This window comes from Tasmannia lanceolata, unplaced genomic scaffold, assembly GCF_043159265.1.
Source record: "Tasmannia lanceolata isolate RefF3 unplaced genomic scaffold, GAP_Taslan_0.1 ptg000006l, whole genome shotgun sequence".
Lineage (NCBI taxonomy): Eukaryota > Viridiplantae > Streptophyta > Magnoliopsida > Canellales > Winteraceae > Tasmannia > Tasmannia lanceolata.
Genome location: NW_027518683.1, coordinates 40,064,508 through 40,079,897, shown reverse-complemented (window position 1 = coordinate 40,079,897; position 15,390 = coordinate 40,064,508). Strand labels below are relative to the sequence as shown.

At 38.6% G+C, this 15,390-nt stretch overlaps 1 protein-coding gene across 10 annotated transcripts in view; it reads left to right on the top strand.

Moving 5' to 3' along the window:
- LOC143880293 (putative LRR receptor-like serine/threonine-protein kinase At1g06840) overlaps positions 1-15,390 on the top strand; it is a 133,906-nt gene that overhangs the window by 100,249 nt on the left and 18,267 nt on the right. For all 10 annotated transcript variants that reach the window (XM_077383155.1, XM_077383156.1, XM_077383158.1 and 7 more), the window contains 3 exons: positions 7,201-7,272; positions 7,538-7,624; positions 7,873-7,941. In XM_077383155.1, coding sequence (XP_077239270.1) covers positions 7,201-7,272; positions 7,538-7,624; positions 7,873-7,941 — 228 coding nt within the window. The remainder of the gene's footprint in view (positions 1-7,200; positions 7,273-7,537; positions 7,625-7,872; positions 7,942-15,390) is intronic.

The window sequence follows — 15,390 nt, the reverse complement described above, 5'->3', positions numbered from 1 at the left end:
GAAGAGTGAAGAAAGAGTAAAAGAGAGAGAGGGGGAAAAAGAGAGAGAAGGAAAAAGGAAATCCACTATCCAGGTAAGTCTGTCAATAGTTATTTATTTAAACAGTGAAATAAAGGTGATATGGTTGGTTCTACCACCTATGGATAAAGCGTGCATATGAGGCGATAACTCGCTATCGATTATGCAAACTTTATCATCATATTTGAACGGTGAAATGCTAGCATAGTAACCGTAACCGTAAAGTAAACTGTAAGGAAAGAAAGGCGAACTGCTGAGCATAGTAGCCAAAGAATGGTGACCTATTAAGAATAGTGACATATTGGGCCCACATGAATAGTAACATGCGGGGCCCACACGAATAGTAACATGCGGGGCCCACACGAATAGTAACATGCGGGGCCCATATGAATGAGTAACATGCGGGGCCCATATGAATAGTAACATGCGGGGTCCACATGAATAGTGCATACTGGCCCCATAATCTTAAATTTGATAGAAAAGACACAGGGAATATTATTTTAGACATAGACAGAAAGGAATTTGATAGAAAGAACACTGAACACAGGAAACATCAGAATTTGAAAAGGGTACTTCTCAGCTACACTATCTCGCTCCTTTCCACGTACATTCAGGCAAGTGAATATGGACTCACTTCATAACGGTAATTCAGTGTAATTCCTATGATTATTTGATATGTGATTGTGTTAGAAGGTAAAAGTATCTTCAAAGGAAAAAGCATCTTCAATACCATATGTCTTTAAACTTTCATTTCAGAAAGCAAAATTTGCATATTCATTTCAGAAAACAACATTGCATAAATCCTGCATGCCATTCTAGGTTGAAATGAAGGGAGGGAGGACTAAGGCAGACCCTTAAGATCCGAGATAGGACTAAGGCAGACCCTTAAGATCCGTGAGAGGACTAAGGCAGACCCTTAAGATCCAAGAAAGGACTAAGGCAGACCCTTACGATCCGTCCTTGGGCAAAAGCCAAAAGTTAGGACTAAGGCAGACCCTTAAGATCCAATAAAGGACTAAGGCAGACCCTTACGATCCGTCTTTGAGCAAAGCCAAAAGTTACCCAGGCTGAGAGCGTACGACACCTGGCTAATAATGCATATTCGGGTGGAACCATATGGTGACCCAAAGGAAATCCTAGAAAGGAGCACGTCTCATTAGGGGGACGGGGGTTCCTTGATGGTCAATAGTTGACGGCCAGGCCAAGGCCACCGAACATGATCTTATTGGGAATTGCCGTATGACTATTGGGGGAGAGAACATATTTGGGAATCACAGTGAGGATGAGAGTTCATACAAAGTTGATTTATTTCCAAATTTGATTTATTTGAGAAAAACTGTATAGTTTAAAATGGATTCTAATGTTGATCATTGAAAATTTTATGGTTATTGTACTGTTTCTTTTATGTCGTGAGCCTGTTTCCTTGCTCTTACGTTGCTACATTTCCTCCACAGGATTAGTGGAAAAGGGAGCCTTCGCAAACGAAGACATATAAATAAAGCGGGAATGGGAAATAAATAGAGAGAGTGGGGTGACAGATGGCTCATCTGTCAAACTCAGTTTAAGAATGTAATTTCGGGCTGTACTGAATTTTATTTGGAACAGAGTGAGTTTTAATTTTAAATGGGTTTCATTATTAAGAATGCTTCCGCTGCTCATAAAGAAAAATCAGGTGAATTTGACGAAAAATCAGGTGAATTTGTCAAATAGGTGTAACGGCTTGGTTTTGGAAATCGGGTCGTTACAGTTATGGTATCAAAGCTGCGCCAGGTTTAGGCTGTGAGGAACCTGGTGAACGAGTCTTGGGTACGTCTTAAGATGGGATACGAAGACCTAATAATTAAAAGTTATGACATCTTCCTATTACCTCGGAACAAACTTAAAGGAAAACACACACCAACATAGATCGTTAAGATATTCGAGTTAAAATCTTCCAACACACCCTGGAAATGTAAATTAATTGTAGGCATCCCAACATCAGCCTCAAACTCTGAGACAGTCTGCCCCTCAGCAGAACCAGTGGAGGGGTAATCAGAATCAGTGGAGGGGTAATCAGAACCAGCCGCAAAATCAAGAGAAGAGAAACCAATATCGCCCTCTGAGTCAAGATGAGAAAGCGCAAGGAGGGTCAGGAAATCGTTTCTTTGCACTCGTTAACGACAGTGCTAAGGCATCTACTGCGATAACTGAAGGTCAGGATTTTAATTACTATTCTCCTTACAATTTTATTATTCGTATAACTAAAAGTTAGCCTGCGAAAAGTTAGATATGAGATGGTAGGATTTGTAAGGGGGAAATAGGAGGCAAATCTTTGAGACATCTGTTCAGGAATCACTCAGGATAAAAAGGCAGGAAGGCAGGAACTTGAGGTCATCATAATAGAAGATAGTGACTCCGAGAGTGAACCTTCAGAGATCAAGAAAATCCCATATTCAGCTCAGAGATCAAGAAAATCCCATATTCAGCTCAAGTTGTGAGGTATGGTAATTGATAGCCTATGCGAATAGTAAATTTCGGGGACGAAATTTTCATTAAGGGGGGTAGAATGTAATAACCGGTAAAAATATATATATATATAGTCACTATGCAAGATTACTATGCAGAAATACTATGCAGAATTACTATTCAGAATACTATTCAAAACTACTATTCATAGTAGGACCCACCAAGTACTATTCACATCAGCGGGTCCCACATCAGCGGGCCCCACACAAGTAGGTCCCACATCGGTCAAGCACGCCGTTACGAGTCAAGCCCACCACCAACGAAAATAAACTAAAATAATAATTAAATAATAATTAAATAATATTATTTTACTATTTAAAGTACTATTGAAAATAATTAAATATACTTAATTATTATTAAATAGCCTTTACTATTCACGCAGCAGCCTTTTACTATTCACGCAGCAGCCTTTTACTATTCATAAATAATTAAATAATAGCCTTTACTATGCACAAAAATGCCTATAAATAGAGGAAGAGAAGAAGAAGAAAAAGAAAAGAGAAAGAGAGAGGAAGAGAAGAAGAAGAAAAGGAGAGAGAGGAAGAGAAGAAGAAGAAGAAGAAAAAGAAAAGAAGAGTGAAGAAAGAGTAAAAGAGAGAGAGGGGGAAAAAGAGAGAGAAGGAAAAAGGAAATCCACTATCCAGGTAAGTCTGTCAATAGTTATTTATTTAAACAGTGAAATAAAGGTGATATGGTTGGTTCTACCACCTATGGATAAAGCGTGCATATGAGGCGATAACTCGCTATCGATTATGCAAACTTTATCATCATATTTGAACGGTGAAATGCTAGCATAGTAACCGTAACCGTAAAGTAAACTGTAAGGAAAGAAAGGCGAACTGCTGAGCATAGTAGCCAAAGAATGGTGACCTATTAAGAATAGTGACATATTGGGCCCACATGAATAGTAACATGCGGGGCCCACACGAATAGTAACATGCGGGGCCCACACGAATAGTAACATGCGGGGCCCATATGAATGAGTAACATGCGGGGCCCATATGAATAGTAACATGCGGGGTCCACATGAATAGTGCATACTGGCCCCATAATCTTAAATTTGATAGAAAAGACACAGGGAATATTATTTTAGACATAGACAGAAAGGAATTTGATAGAAAGAACACTGAACACAGGAATATTATTTTCGTTGTTGGTGGGCTTGACTCGTAACGGCGTGCTTGACTGGTGTTGGGTCCCGCTTGTGTTGGGTCCCGCTTGTGTGGGGCCCGCTGATGTGGGACCTACTTGTGTGGGGCCCGCTGATGTGAGACCTACTGATGTGGGGCCCGCTGATGTGGGACCCGCTGATGTGAATAGTACTTGGTGGGTCCTACTATGAATAGTAGTTTTGAATAGTATTCTGAATAGTAATTCTGCATAGTAATCTTGCATAGTGACTATATATATATATATATTTTTACCGGTTATTACATTCTACCCCCCTTAATGAAAATTTCGTCCCCGAAATTTACTATTCGCATAGGCTATCAATTACCATACCTCACAACTTGAGCTGAATATGGGATTTTCTTAATCTCTGAGCTGAATATGGGATTTTCTTGATCTCTGAAGGTTCACTCTCGGAGTCACTATCTTCTATTATGATGACCTCAAGTTCCTGCCTTCCTGCCTTTTTATCCTGAGTGACTCCTGAACAGATGTCTCAAAGATTTGCCTCCTATTTCCCCCTTACAAATCCTACCATCTCATATCTAACTTTTCGCAGGCTTACTTTTAGTTATACGAATAATAAAATTGTAAGGAGAATAGTAATTAAAATCCTGACCTTCAGTTATCGCAGTAGATGCCTTAGCATTGTCGTTAACGAGTGAAAAGAAACGATTCACTGACCCTCCTTGAGCCTTCTCATCTTGACTCAGAGGGCGATATTGATTCCTCTTCTCTTGATTTTGCGGCTGGTTCTGATTACCCCTCCACTGATTCTGATTACCCCTCCACTGGTTCTGCTGAGGGGCAGACTGTCTCAGAGTTTGAGGCTGATGTTGGGATGCCTACAATTAATTTACATTTCCAGGGTGTGTTGGAAGATTTTAACTCGAATATCTTAACGATCTATGTTGGTGTGTGTTTTCCTTTAAGTTTGTTCCGAGGTAATAGGAAGATGTCATAACTTTTAATTATTAGGTCTTCGTATCCCATCTTAAGACGTACCCAAGACTCGTTCACCAGGTTCCTCACAGCTTAAACCTGGTGCAGCTCTGATACCATAACTGTAACGACCCGATTTCCAAAACCAAGCCGTTACACCTATTTGACAAATTCACCTGATTTTTCGTCAAATTCACCTGATTTTTCTTTATGAGCAGCGGAAGCATTCTTAATAATGAAACCCATTTAAAATATTAAACTCACTCTGTTCTAAATTAAGGACCTAGCATCCCAAATAAAATTTATTACAGTCCGAAATTAAATACTTAAACTGAGTCTAAATACGACAGGTGACCCATCTGTCACTCCACCCTCTCTATTTATTTCCCATTCCCACTTTATTTATATGTCTTCGTTTGCGAAGGCTCCCTCTTCTACTAATCCTGTGGAGGGAAATGTAGCAACGTAAGAGCAAGGAAAAAGGCTCACGACATAAAAGAAACAGTACAATAACCATAAACATTTTCAATGATCAATATCAGAATCCATTTTTAACTATACAGTTTTTCTCAAATAAATCAAATTTGGAAATAAATCAACTTTGTATGAACTCTCATCCTCACTGTGATTCCCAATATGTTCTCTCCCCCAATAGTCATACGGTCATTATGGCCATTATGGCAATTCCCCAATTACCCTGACTCTGGCCGGCAACTATTGACCATCAAGGAACCCCCGTCCCCCTAATGAGACGTGCTCCTTTCTAGGATTTCCTTTGGGTCACCATATGGTTCCACCCGAATATGCATTATTAGCCAGGTGTCGTACGCTCTCAGCCTGGGTAACTTTTGGCTTTGCTCAAAGACGGATCGTAAGGGTCTGCCTTAGTCCTTTATTGGATCTTAAGGGTATGCCTTAGTCCTAACTTTTGGCTTTTGCCCAAGGACGGATCGTAAGGGTCTGCCTTAGTCCTTTCTTGGATCTTAAGGGTCTGCCTTAGTCCTCTCACGGATCTTAAGGGTCTGCCTTAGTCCTATCTCGGATCTTAAGGGTCTGCCTTAGTCCTCCCTCCCTTCATTTCAACCTAGAATGGCATGCAGGATTTATGCAATGTTGTTTTCTGAAATGAATATGCAAATTTTGCTTTCTGAAATGAAAGTTTAAAGACATATGGTATTGAAGATGCTTTTTCCTTTGAAGATACTTTTACCTTCTAACACAATCACATATCAAATAATCATAGGAATTACACTGAATTACCGTTATGAAGTGAGTCCATATTCACTTGCCTGAATGTACGTGGAAAGGATCGTGCAGATGAGAATTTCACGAAAGCAACGTGAGAAGTACCCTTTTCAAATTCTGATGTTCCCTGTGTTCAGTGTTCTTTCTATCAAATTCCTTTCTGATAATATTCCCTGTGTTCTTTCTATCAAATTTAAGATCATGTGGGCCCCGCATGTTACTATTCATGTGGGCCCCGCATGTTACTATTCATGTGGGCCCCGTATGTACTATTCATGTGGGCCCTGTATGTTACTTTACGGTTACTATGCGAGCATTTCACCGTTCAAATATGATGATAAAGTTTGCATAATCGATAGCGAGTTATCGCCTCATATGCATGCTTTATCCTAAGATGATAAAACTTGCATAATCTATAGCGAGTTATCGCCTCATATGCACGCTTTATCCATAGGTGGTAGAACCAACCATATCACCGTTATTTCACTGTTTTAAATAAATAACTATTGACAGACTTACCTGGATAGTGGATTTCCTTTTTCCTTCTCTCTCTTTTTCCCCCTCTCTCTCTTTTACTCTTTCTTCACTCTTCTTTTCTTTTTCTTCTTCTTCTTCTCTTCCTCTCTCTCCTTTTCTTCTTCTTCTCTTCCTCTCTCTTTCTCTTTTCTTTTTCTTCTTCTTCTCTTCCTCTATTTATAGGCATTTTTGTGCATAGTAAAGGCTATTATTTAATTATTTATGAATAGTAAAAGGCTGCTGCGTGAATAGTAAAAGGCTGCTGCGTGAATAGTAAAGGCTATTTAATAATAATTAAGTATATTTAATTATTTTCAATAGTACTTTAAATAGTAAAATAATATTATTTAATTATTATTTAATTATTATTTTAGTTTATTTTCGTTGTTGGTGGGCTTGACTCGTAACGGCGTGCTTGACTGGTGTTGGGTCCCGCTTGTGTTGGGTCCCGCTTGTGTGGGGCTCGCTGATGTGGGACCTACTTGTGTGGGGCCCGCTGATGTGGGGCCCGCTGATGTGAGACCTACTGATGGGGGCCCGCTGATGTGGGACCCGCTGATGTGAATAGTACTTGGTGGGTCCTACTATGAATAGTAGTTTTGAATAGTATTCTGAATAGTAATTCTGCATAGTAATCTTGCATAGTGACTATATATATATATATTTTTACCGGTTATTACACTTTCCAGTTCTCTGCGTTCACATCTATCCTATTTGCTATTATTCTTGATTGAACTATGATATCATTGATCTTCTTGACTCTAATATGATGAAGAAATGGATTATGTTATATAATTTATGCAGTAACCTTTCGAACAACAATCTTAATGGGTCTATTCCAACGAACTTCTCGGGTCTTCCTTTTCTCCAGAGATTGTGAGTATATCTTTCCTGTGTTTTTTCCTTCTTCCTTGTCATTCTTTTGAGTGTATGTGGTAGTAAATTTTATACTTCAAATCAGCCATAGTGCAAGCTATACCTAATTTGAAGCTCTTGCTTTTGAACTTCTATGTGCTGGCTAAACTGTAGTGGTTCGTCAAAAAATCATATTCATTCACAATTCAAGTTACAGGTCTCACGCACATAAATTGAATCTTGGATGCAATAATGTATTTATTATGTGATTCATTATCCATTGCAGGTATCTTGAAAACAATTCGTTGAATGGTTCTGTCCCATCAACCATTTGGCAGAATGTGACAATCAGTGGAACTAGAAGCCTTATCTTGTAAGACCTGAATCAGAAGGCCATCATTTGATTCTGAATTTCCTTCTTTTTTTTTCTTTTTTTGGTGTTTAAACACCTTCACTGTATCTTATGGAGCAGCATAGTGAGATTTGTGGTTCTGGTTTTTGCATGCTCTTGAAAGCACTGTACTGTAGATAGAATTTATTCATATTTTTTTTCTCACTCTGTCTAAAGTTCGTTAATATTAATATCTTTCTAAATTTTCTCCTTCCACTTTGACAACGCAGGGATTTCCAGAATAATTCACTTTCAAGTATTTCAGGTGTTCTTAATCCTCCTGCAAATGTCACCATCAGGTATGCTTCTGTTTGAAGTATAAAAGCATGTACTGTTAATCTCCGTCCATTTCTACTGTGTTTCAATATTTGTCCCGCTATTTCATGTGATGGGTTGCTATTATCCTTGTTTTTTGAACTCTGTGTCAATATATTTGTTGTCTGATCAAGGGCCATAGTTATCCGTGATAATCTATTTCACATTTGCATCATTTTGTTCATTGTTCTTTCTCATTCTACTTTTTTTTTGTTGCAGTGGAAATCTATTTGTAGTTTCTCCTCTATTACTAATGTCTGCATCTATCCATCCGGATCATAAGATCATACCTTTTCTTAAGATTTTTTCTTTTTCTTTTTCTTTTCCTCATCAAGAAGGTTCATAGATCATCATTTCTTGTGTGTATTGCACCTGTTTGTGAATCAATTGTTTCTGCTGTAGCATTCATTTGTTTCCTACTCATTTCAGTCAACTGATGTAAATCAAAACCCGATTTCTTAGACAATGGATTCAAGGGCAATGAATGGAGCTAATGGGACATGTTTGCACTTGGTTCAAGATAAAAACTAAATGGCATTTGTTAACTTTGAGAATCTTCATTCATAAAAGGTAAAAGGAAAAGAAGAAGAAGAAGAAGATTATGATGATGATGATCATCATCAACAAGAAGAAGAAGAAGAAGAAGAAGAAGGGAGAGAAGGAGAGAAAGAGGTGAAGAAAGAATTCGTGGGTGTTGAGTTGACTACCACCCCACGGGTTCAATATATTTATAATAACTCACAAGCATGTAATTGGGGCCTTACAATGATGGGCCCTAGCAAATAAACATAAATAATGACTATGTTAATGAATTAAGAACATGTAGTGGGCCATATCCTTTCAGCATTGATGTCATCCATGCCCATCTTGAAACAAATGCTTCTATATTGGCTGCATGCTAGAGCTTTTGTAATCATTTTTGCAGCACGAGCTTTTATAAAAATATCTTCCATTTGATCTTTGGAGATCACAGACGGCATAGATATCACCTTATCGTCGACCTTTTTCACAATAAAAATGGCAATCCTCTTCAATATATTTGGTCCTTCCATGGAATACAGGGTTGCTAGCAATATATGTAGTAGTCTGATTGTCACATACCACATTAATAGTTTGAGAAACTTTGAATCCTAGTTTTTCCATAAGTGTCTTTAGCCTCATTAACTTACACAATAGCTTGATTGTCCTAGATTTTCCTCTAATTTCTTTAACCATATTAACTCAGATTGTGTGAGCCATCGCGTAACACTCAGCTTCTGCATTGGATCTCATGACCACCTTTTTTTTTTGCTATGCCAAGTAACTCTCCAACAAAGGCCCTATGACCGAAAAAATGGGTTCGTCACTTTTTCTACTTTTTTCTTGCACATGCACCGGGAGAAAAAGGTGACGATAGCAATCCCCTTTGCCTCCCCGGCCGGAGAGCTTCAACGAAAGTGGGTGGCGGTCCATCATCCACTCTCGATATGCATATTGATCAAATGATCAATCGATCTCCGCATCTTGCCAATTTGCTAAGTAGACTCCCTCTACCAAGGGGCAATAAAGCACTACGAGGATCCTGTTTCCCGTACATCGTCTTTCTCCCTCATGGCTCCTGTGGTTCATATTCCCCGTGTTTCCCGGTCCTTTTCTTTTAGTGCTTCGATTGAAAGCGATAGCTTCAAGCTAGTTTGTTGTATAAGATGGCTGCGCTCCAAGTTCTAAAGGAACCGAGGAAATTTGTTTACTGTTGGAAAGGGGGATCTGTATATGCTTTCCCATATTTATAGCTATTCAAAAAATCCTTACTAGAAGAATTAACATAATTTGGGTTGTCTATCCGAACAAGATCCTGGACAATATGCATATGAAAAACTTTCCACTCTGAGATGGTTGTTTTTCTTGATTACAAGCCCTTTTCCTACTGCTCCCTTATGGTACCTTAGAATCCTCCAAACGGCTTCACAATGATCCAAAGTGAAAAGGGGGATCTGTCTATGCTTTCCCATATTTACAACTATTCAAAAAATCCTTATTAGAAGAATTAACATAATTTGGGTTGTCTATCCGAACGAGATCCTGGACAATATGCATATGAAAAACTTTCCACTCTGAGATGGTTGTTTTTTTTTATTACAAGCCCTTTTCCTACTGCTCCCTTACGGTCCCTTAGAATCCTCCGAACGGCTTCACAATGATCCAAAGTGAGACTTGGAAAGGGGGATCTGTATATGCTTTCCCATATTTACAGCTATTCAAAAAATCCTTATTAGAAGAATTAACATAATTTGGGTTGTCTATCCGAACGAGATCCTGGACAATATGCATATGAAAATTTTTCCACTCCGAGATGGTTGTTTTTCTTGATTACAAGCCCTTTTCCTACTGCTCCCTTACGGTACCTTATAATCCTCTGAACGGCTTCACAATGATCCAAAGTGAGACTCATCATTAATTGACTGACACCACTTACGACTTACGAGAAAGGATATATCAAAACATTTGATCGTGAGACAGATAAGTTTCCCAACAAGACACTAATATCGACCATGACTTTCAAAACATTCTCCCTTGTCCTTAATCAATTTTATGTTGGGATCTATGTGAGTGTAAATATGCTTTGCCCCTACCATCCAATTTAAGACAAGAGATCAATAACATATTTTCTTTGAGATAGATTAATGAAATTTTTTGATCTTCCAACTTCAATCCCGATGAAGTTAACTTAAACGTCCCAAATATTTGCTCCATACATGTTCTTGTACGGGACGTCTTGATCTCATCTATTTTTCTTTTATTATTCCTTGTAACCACGATGTCATCCACTGATATTGCTAGAATTACAATATTACTATCCTGTCTCCATTCAAACAGAAAGTGGTCCACATGGCCTCTACAAAATGCAAACTTGATGAAAATTGAGCTGAATTTATAGATTCATGCACGTGGAGGCTGTTTGGAACCATATATCACCTTTTGGAGCTTACAAACCTTTCCTGAAACCTCTTGCTCCATATATATCTCTTCATGAAGATCTCTGTGGAAAAAGGTATTCTTAATATCAAGTTGCTACAATGACCAATCTTCATTGGATGGAATTGAAATAATTATGGTGACGAAATTTAATATGCAGATGAAATTTAATAGCCACCAGAGCAAATGTTTCGGAGTAGTCAATATCAAAGGCTTGGGCATAGCCTTTGGCAACTAATCTGGCTTTCAACCGCTCAATTGTTCTAGTATACGCCTAATATTGATTGTGAAATTTTATAAAGGGATGGACCTACACATTACTCACAAGGCATATGGCCTAAAATAAATTCATTCCGTGTTCTCATGAGAAACTTTAATGTCAAAATTCATTTCCCTCTTCTAGAGAGCATAATTGAACACTCAAGCATCCCTTTTGGGCCTGTGAATACTTGTTTCAAAGGGTAAATCAATACCTACAATCACTATCTTTGAAGCTTTTGTTCGTAACAAAAATTCCACCATTTCAGGCCTCAAAAAAGGGCTCAAAGCTTGTTGACGGAAACTCCTCTATATTCTCTTAAAATTTCTAAAAAATAGGGCTTTTTTGCTCCCCCTTGTGGAAATCTCTTCCTACGACAAAAAAATAGGGAACGAGTATGGAGCTACTTTTTAGCCTCACACCCAATCGATGATATGACATTAGTGTGGCTACATTTTATGCCCTCTCCCAATCTGATGATGTGGAAGTAATAGAGCTACTTGTAGCCCCAGTCCGATTAATGATGTGGCATTAGTGGCGCTACTTTTTAGTCCCACTCCCAATTGATGATGTTGCATTCGTTGGGCTACTTTTTGGCCACACTCACAGTTGATGATATATCATTCTTGAGGCTACCTTTTAGCCCCACTCTCTATGTTGCATGGATTCTTTGCCCCCCTAGGCCGAATCCATGTCGGCACGTCTCCACATGCGTATTGGATATGGATTCACGTGAGACACACCTAGATTCTTGTCGTAGCCGTGTCCCGCATGAATCCTTTTTTTTTTTGGGCGAATCCGATTCATGGTTGTCTCTTATCCGCACGAATCTCGGGCGAATCTTATTCATCTTTGTCTCTTTTAAAATGCGAATCTTGTATATTTTCCCTTAAATGTGTTTTCTTAACCTTTTTTATATGAAAAGCACAACCCGTAATCTTTTAATTAAAACCCTAGTACGTCAACCCTCGAACATCGACCCCCTCCTTCGACTCTCATAATACAAAACCCGCAACAACCCTCTACCCTTGAATTTTTCATGAATACACGCACACAGATTTATATATATATATATATATATATATATATATATATATATATATAAAGAGAGAGAGAGAGAGAGAAAAGGGTTGCTGCGGTCGAGCGCAGCTAGGCTTAGCTGCGCTCGAGCATAGAAACAGGAGGTGGGGCCATTGGGGGGGTGATCCTAACCATTCATTTGGAAGGCCCCATCAAGGATGGGGGGCCTACCAAAAATCAGCTCCATTAGATCACTTTGGGGTGTCCAATTTGTGGGGCCAAAAATGGACAGATACTATTTGCCCACAAATCTGTCCATTTTTTGCCCCACAAATGGACACCCTAAGGTGATCCAATGGCGCTGATTTTTGGTGGACACCCTACCCATGAAAGGGCCCATCAAATGAATGCTTTGGATCCCACCCAAAATGTGGCCCCACCCTGTTTCTGTGCTCGAGCGCAGCAACTGCTTGCTCATATATATATATATATGAGAGAGAACGGTTTCTACACACTAGTGTAGATAAGTTATCTACACACTAGCTTAGAATATAGTGGGGGCCCACACTATTTGGGTGTTCCAAAGCATTCATTTGATGGGCCCTCACACAGATAGCTTGTGCCCAAAAAATCAGATTCATAGGATCATCCTAACCCTTGGAACCGTGGAGGCAAAAAATGGACAGATTTGTGAAGGTTTATACACGTCCATTTTGTAGGGTTGGGAACTTGGGATGATCCTATGGAGATGATTTTTTGTGGACACGCTATCTATGTGAGGGCCAATCAAATGAATGGTTTGGATCACCCAAACAATATGCCATCCACTGTATTTTAAGCTAGTGTGTAGATAACTTATCTACACTTGTGTGTAGAAACCGTTTCTCTCTCTCTCTCTCTCTCTCTCTCTCTCTATATATATATATATATATATATATATATATATATATATATATATATATATATATATATATGAAAATCCAAGGGTGGTCCCGAATTGGCAACAAATGAGGAGATAAAAAATTAGGTTGCTAACAAGTTTTAACCTTTTGAAAACTCAAACCCAATTTTGAAGATTAAGAGATCAAGATGAAATTCAAGCACACAAGTTATATCTAAAGGTGCAAATGCAAATGTAAAGCAATAAGATAAGAGAGAGTGCACTCGAGATTTAAAGTGGTTCGGTCCTCCAAACGCGAGGCCTACTCCACTCCACCAACCAAACCCGTTCATGGCTTCACTATGTGATCTTCTTAACTTCGGCGAAGATCAATGCCGATTACAATTCCAATCGCCTTTAACCTTGGTGGCAATCTTCACCACGGAGAGTGGGCTCCGCTTCTCCGAACACTCGCCCAATACAAGTTTCTTGAATAAGAAAGAAGGAAACTAAAAATCCCTCACAAGGGTTTACAAGATTTGTAGAAGATGTACAATTGAGCCTAATGATCCAAATCCTAATCTTAGAGGATGAGAGGCATAAACAAGCTTTGATTCACTCTTGAGATATTCAAGTAGAGTTTTAGAGTGTTAGGATTGATTATTGAGAAGTTTGGAATGCCCATATTTATTTAAAAACCCAAATATGACCGTTCAAGGGCATAGTGGTAATTCCAGCGAAAATTACCAACGGCTATTTTTCTTACCGTTATAGTGTTCTCGGAGTTCCGAGAATTTCTCTCGGAGTTCCGGGAATACAAACAGAAGTTGGAAAATTTCTACTGGACCATTTCTCGGAGCTCCGAGGAATGTCTCGGAGTTCCGAGAAGCCTATCAGCAGCAGATTTTCAATTCTGTTTCTTGGGCTTCCAACTTTACACCAAGATGGGATTGCTACGAGGGTTCCAAGATGTTGGAACACCACAAGGACAACCTCTTAAACATTTTAGGGGTGTGTTAGATTACATTATTTATGCCTTTCAAAATCCTAACCTAGGATTGGATCTTATACATTCTAATAGACTTCGATCTTCAATAGATTCTTCAAGTCTTCATTCGTCTTGGATCTCCAATGTCTTTGGCCTTCATAAGTGGTCTAATGAGAGCTTCTTGGCCTCAATCCAAGCAATCTTGTCTTTAAGCAATTATGATCTACAACTTAGACAATTGAACACATTAGTGATCTTAAATCACTTGTGTATTGGAATCATCAAAATAAGATGGGAATGCCAAGGTGGGAACCATTGGGCTTACAATATATATATATATATATATATATATATATATATATACATAGAGAGAGAGAGAGAAAACAGTTTCTACACACAAGTGTAGATAAGTTATCTACAAACTAGCAAAAAATACAATGGGGCACACATTGTTTGGGTGATCCAAAGCATTCATTTGATGGGCCCTCACATAGATAGGGTGTGCCCAAAAAATCAGCTTCATAGAATCATCCTAACCCTTCGAACCGTGGAGGCGAAAAATGGACAGATTTGTGAAGGTTTATACACGTCCATTTTACCTCCACAAATCGTAGGGTTGGGATGATCCTATGGAGCTGATATTTTGTGGACACCCTATCTATGTGAGGGCCAATCAAATGAATGGTTTGGATCACCCAAACAATATGACGTCCGCTGTATTTTAAGCTAGTGTGTAGATAACTTATATACACTTGTGTAGAAACGGTTTTCTCATATCTATATACGATATAGCAGAAGAGAAAAGGAGAGAATTATTTGAATTTCTCCCAAAATTCTAATAGAATACACATCACTTTTTTTGACTTTTTTTAACAAAGGCACCCATTCACATATTTTCAATCCTACCCCCTCCTTTATGCTTTTTAACAAAGGCACCCATTAAAGCCACATAATTTCAATCATAGTGACGTTTTTTCTTTGCAAAAGTACGGATTGGGTACATATGTTACATAATACTACAGATTTTTGTGAACATATTACATAATACTACGGATTCAGGACGCCTTTCAAAATATTGACGAATTCCGAGCACCTTAAGAGGAACAACATATTATGGAAACCTCTATAGATTGGAGGGCTAGGATTAGCCTATGGAAATGATTTTACGGGCACAACCTATTTCTGTTGTGTTCCATCACATGGACGGTTTGGATCAACCTATGATGTGGTCCGTACAGTTCTTTGTCGGCCCGTGCATGGCACGGGGTTTTTTACTAGTATATATATATATATATATATATATATATATATATATATATATATATATATTA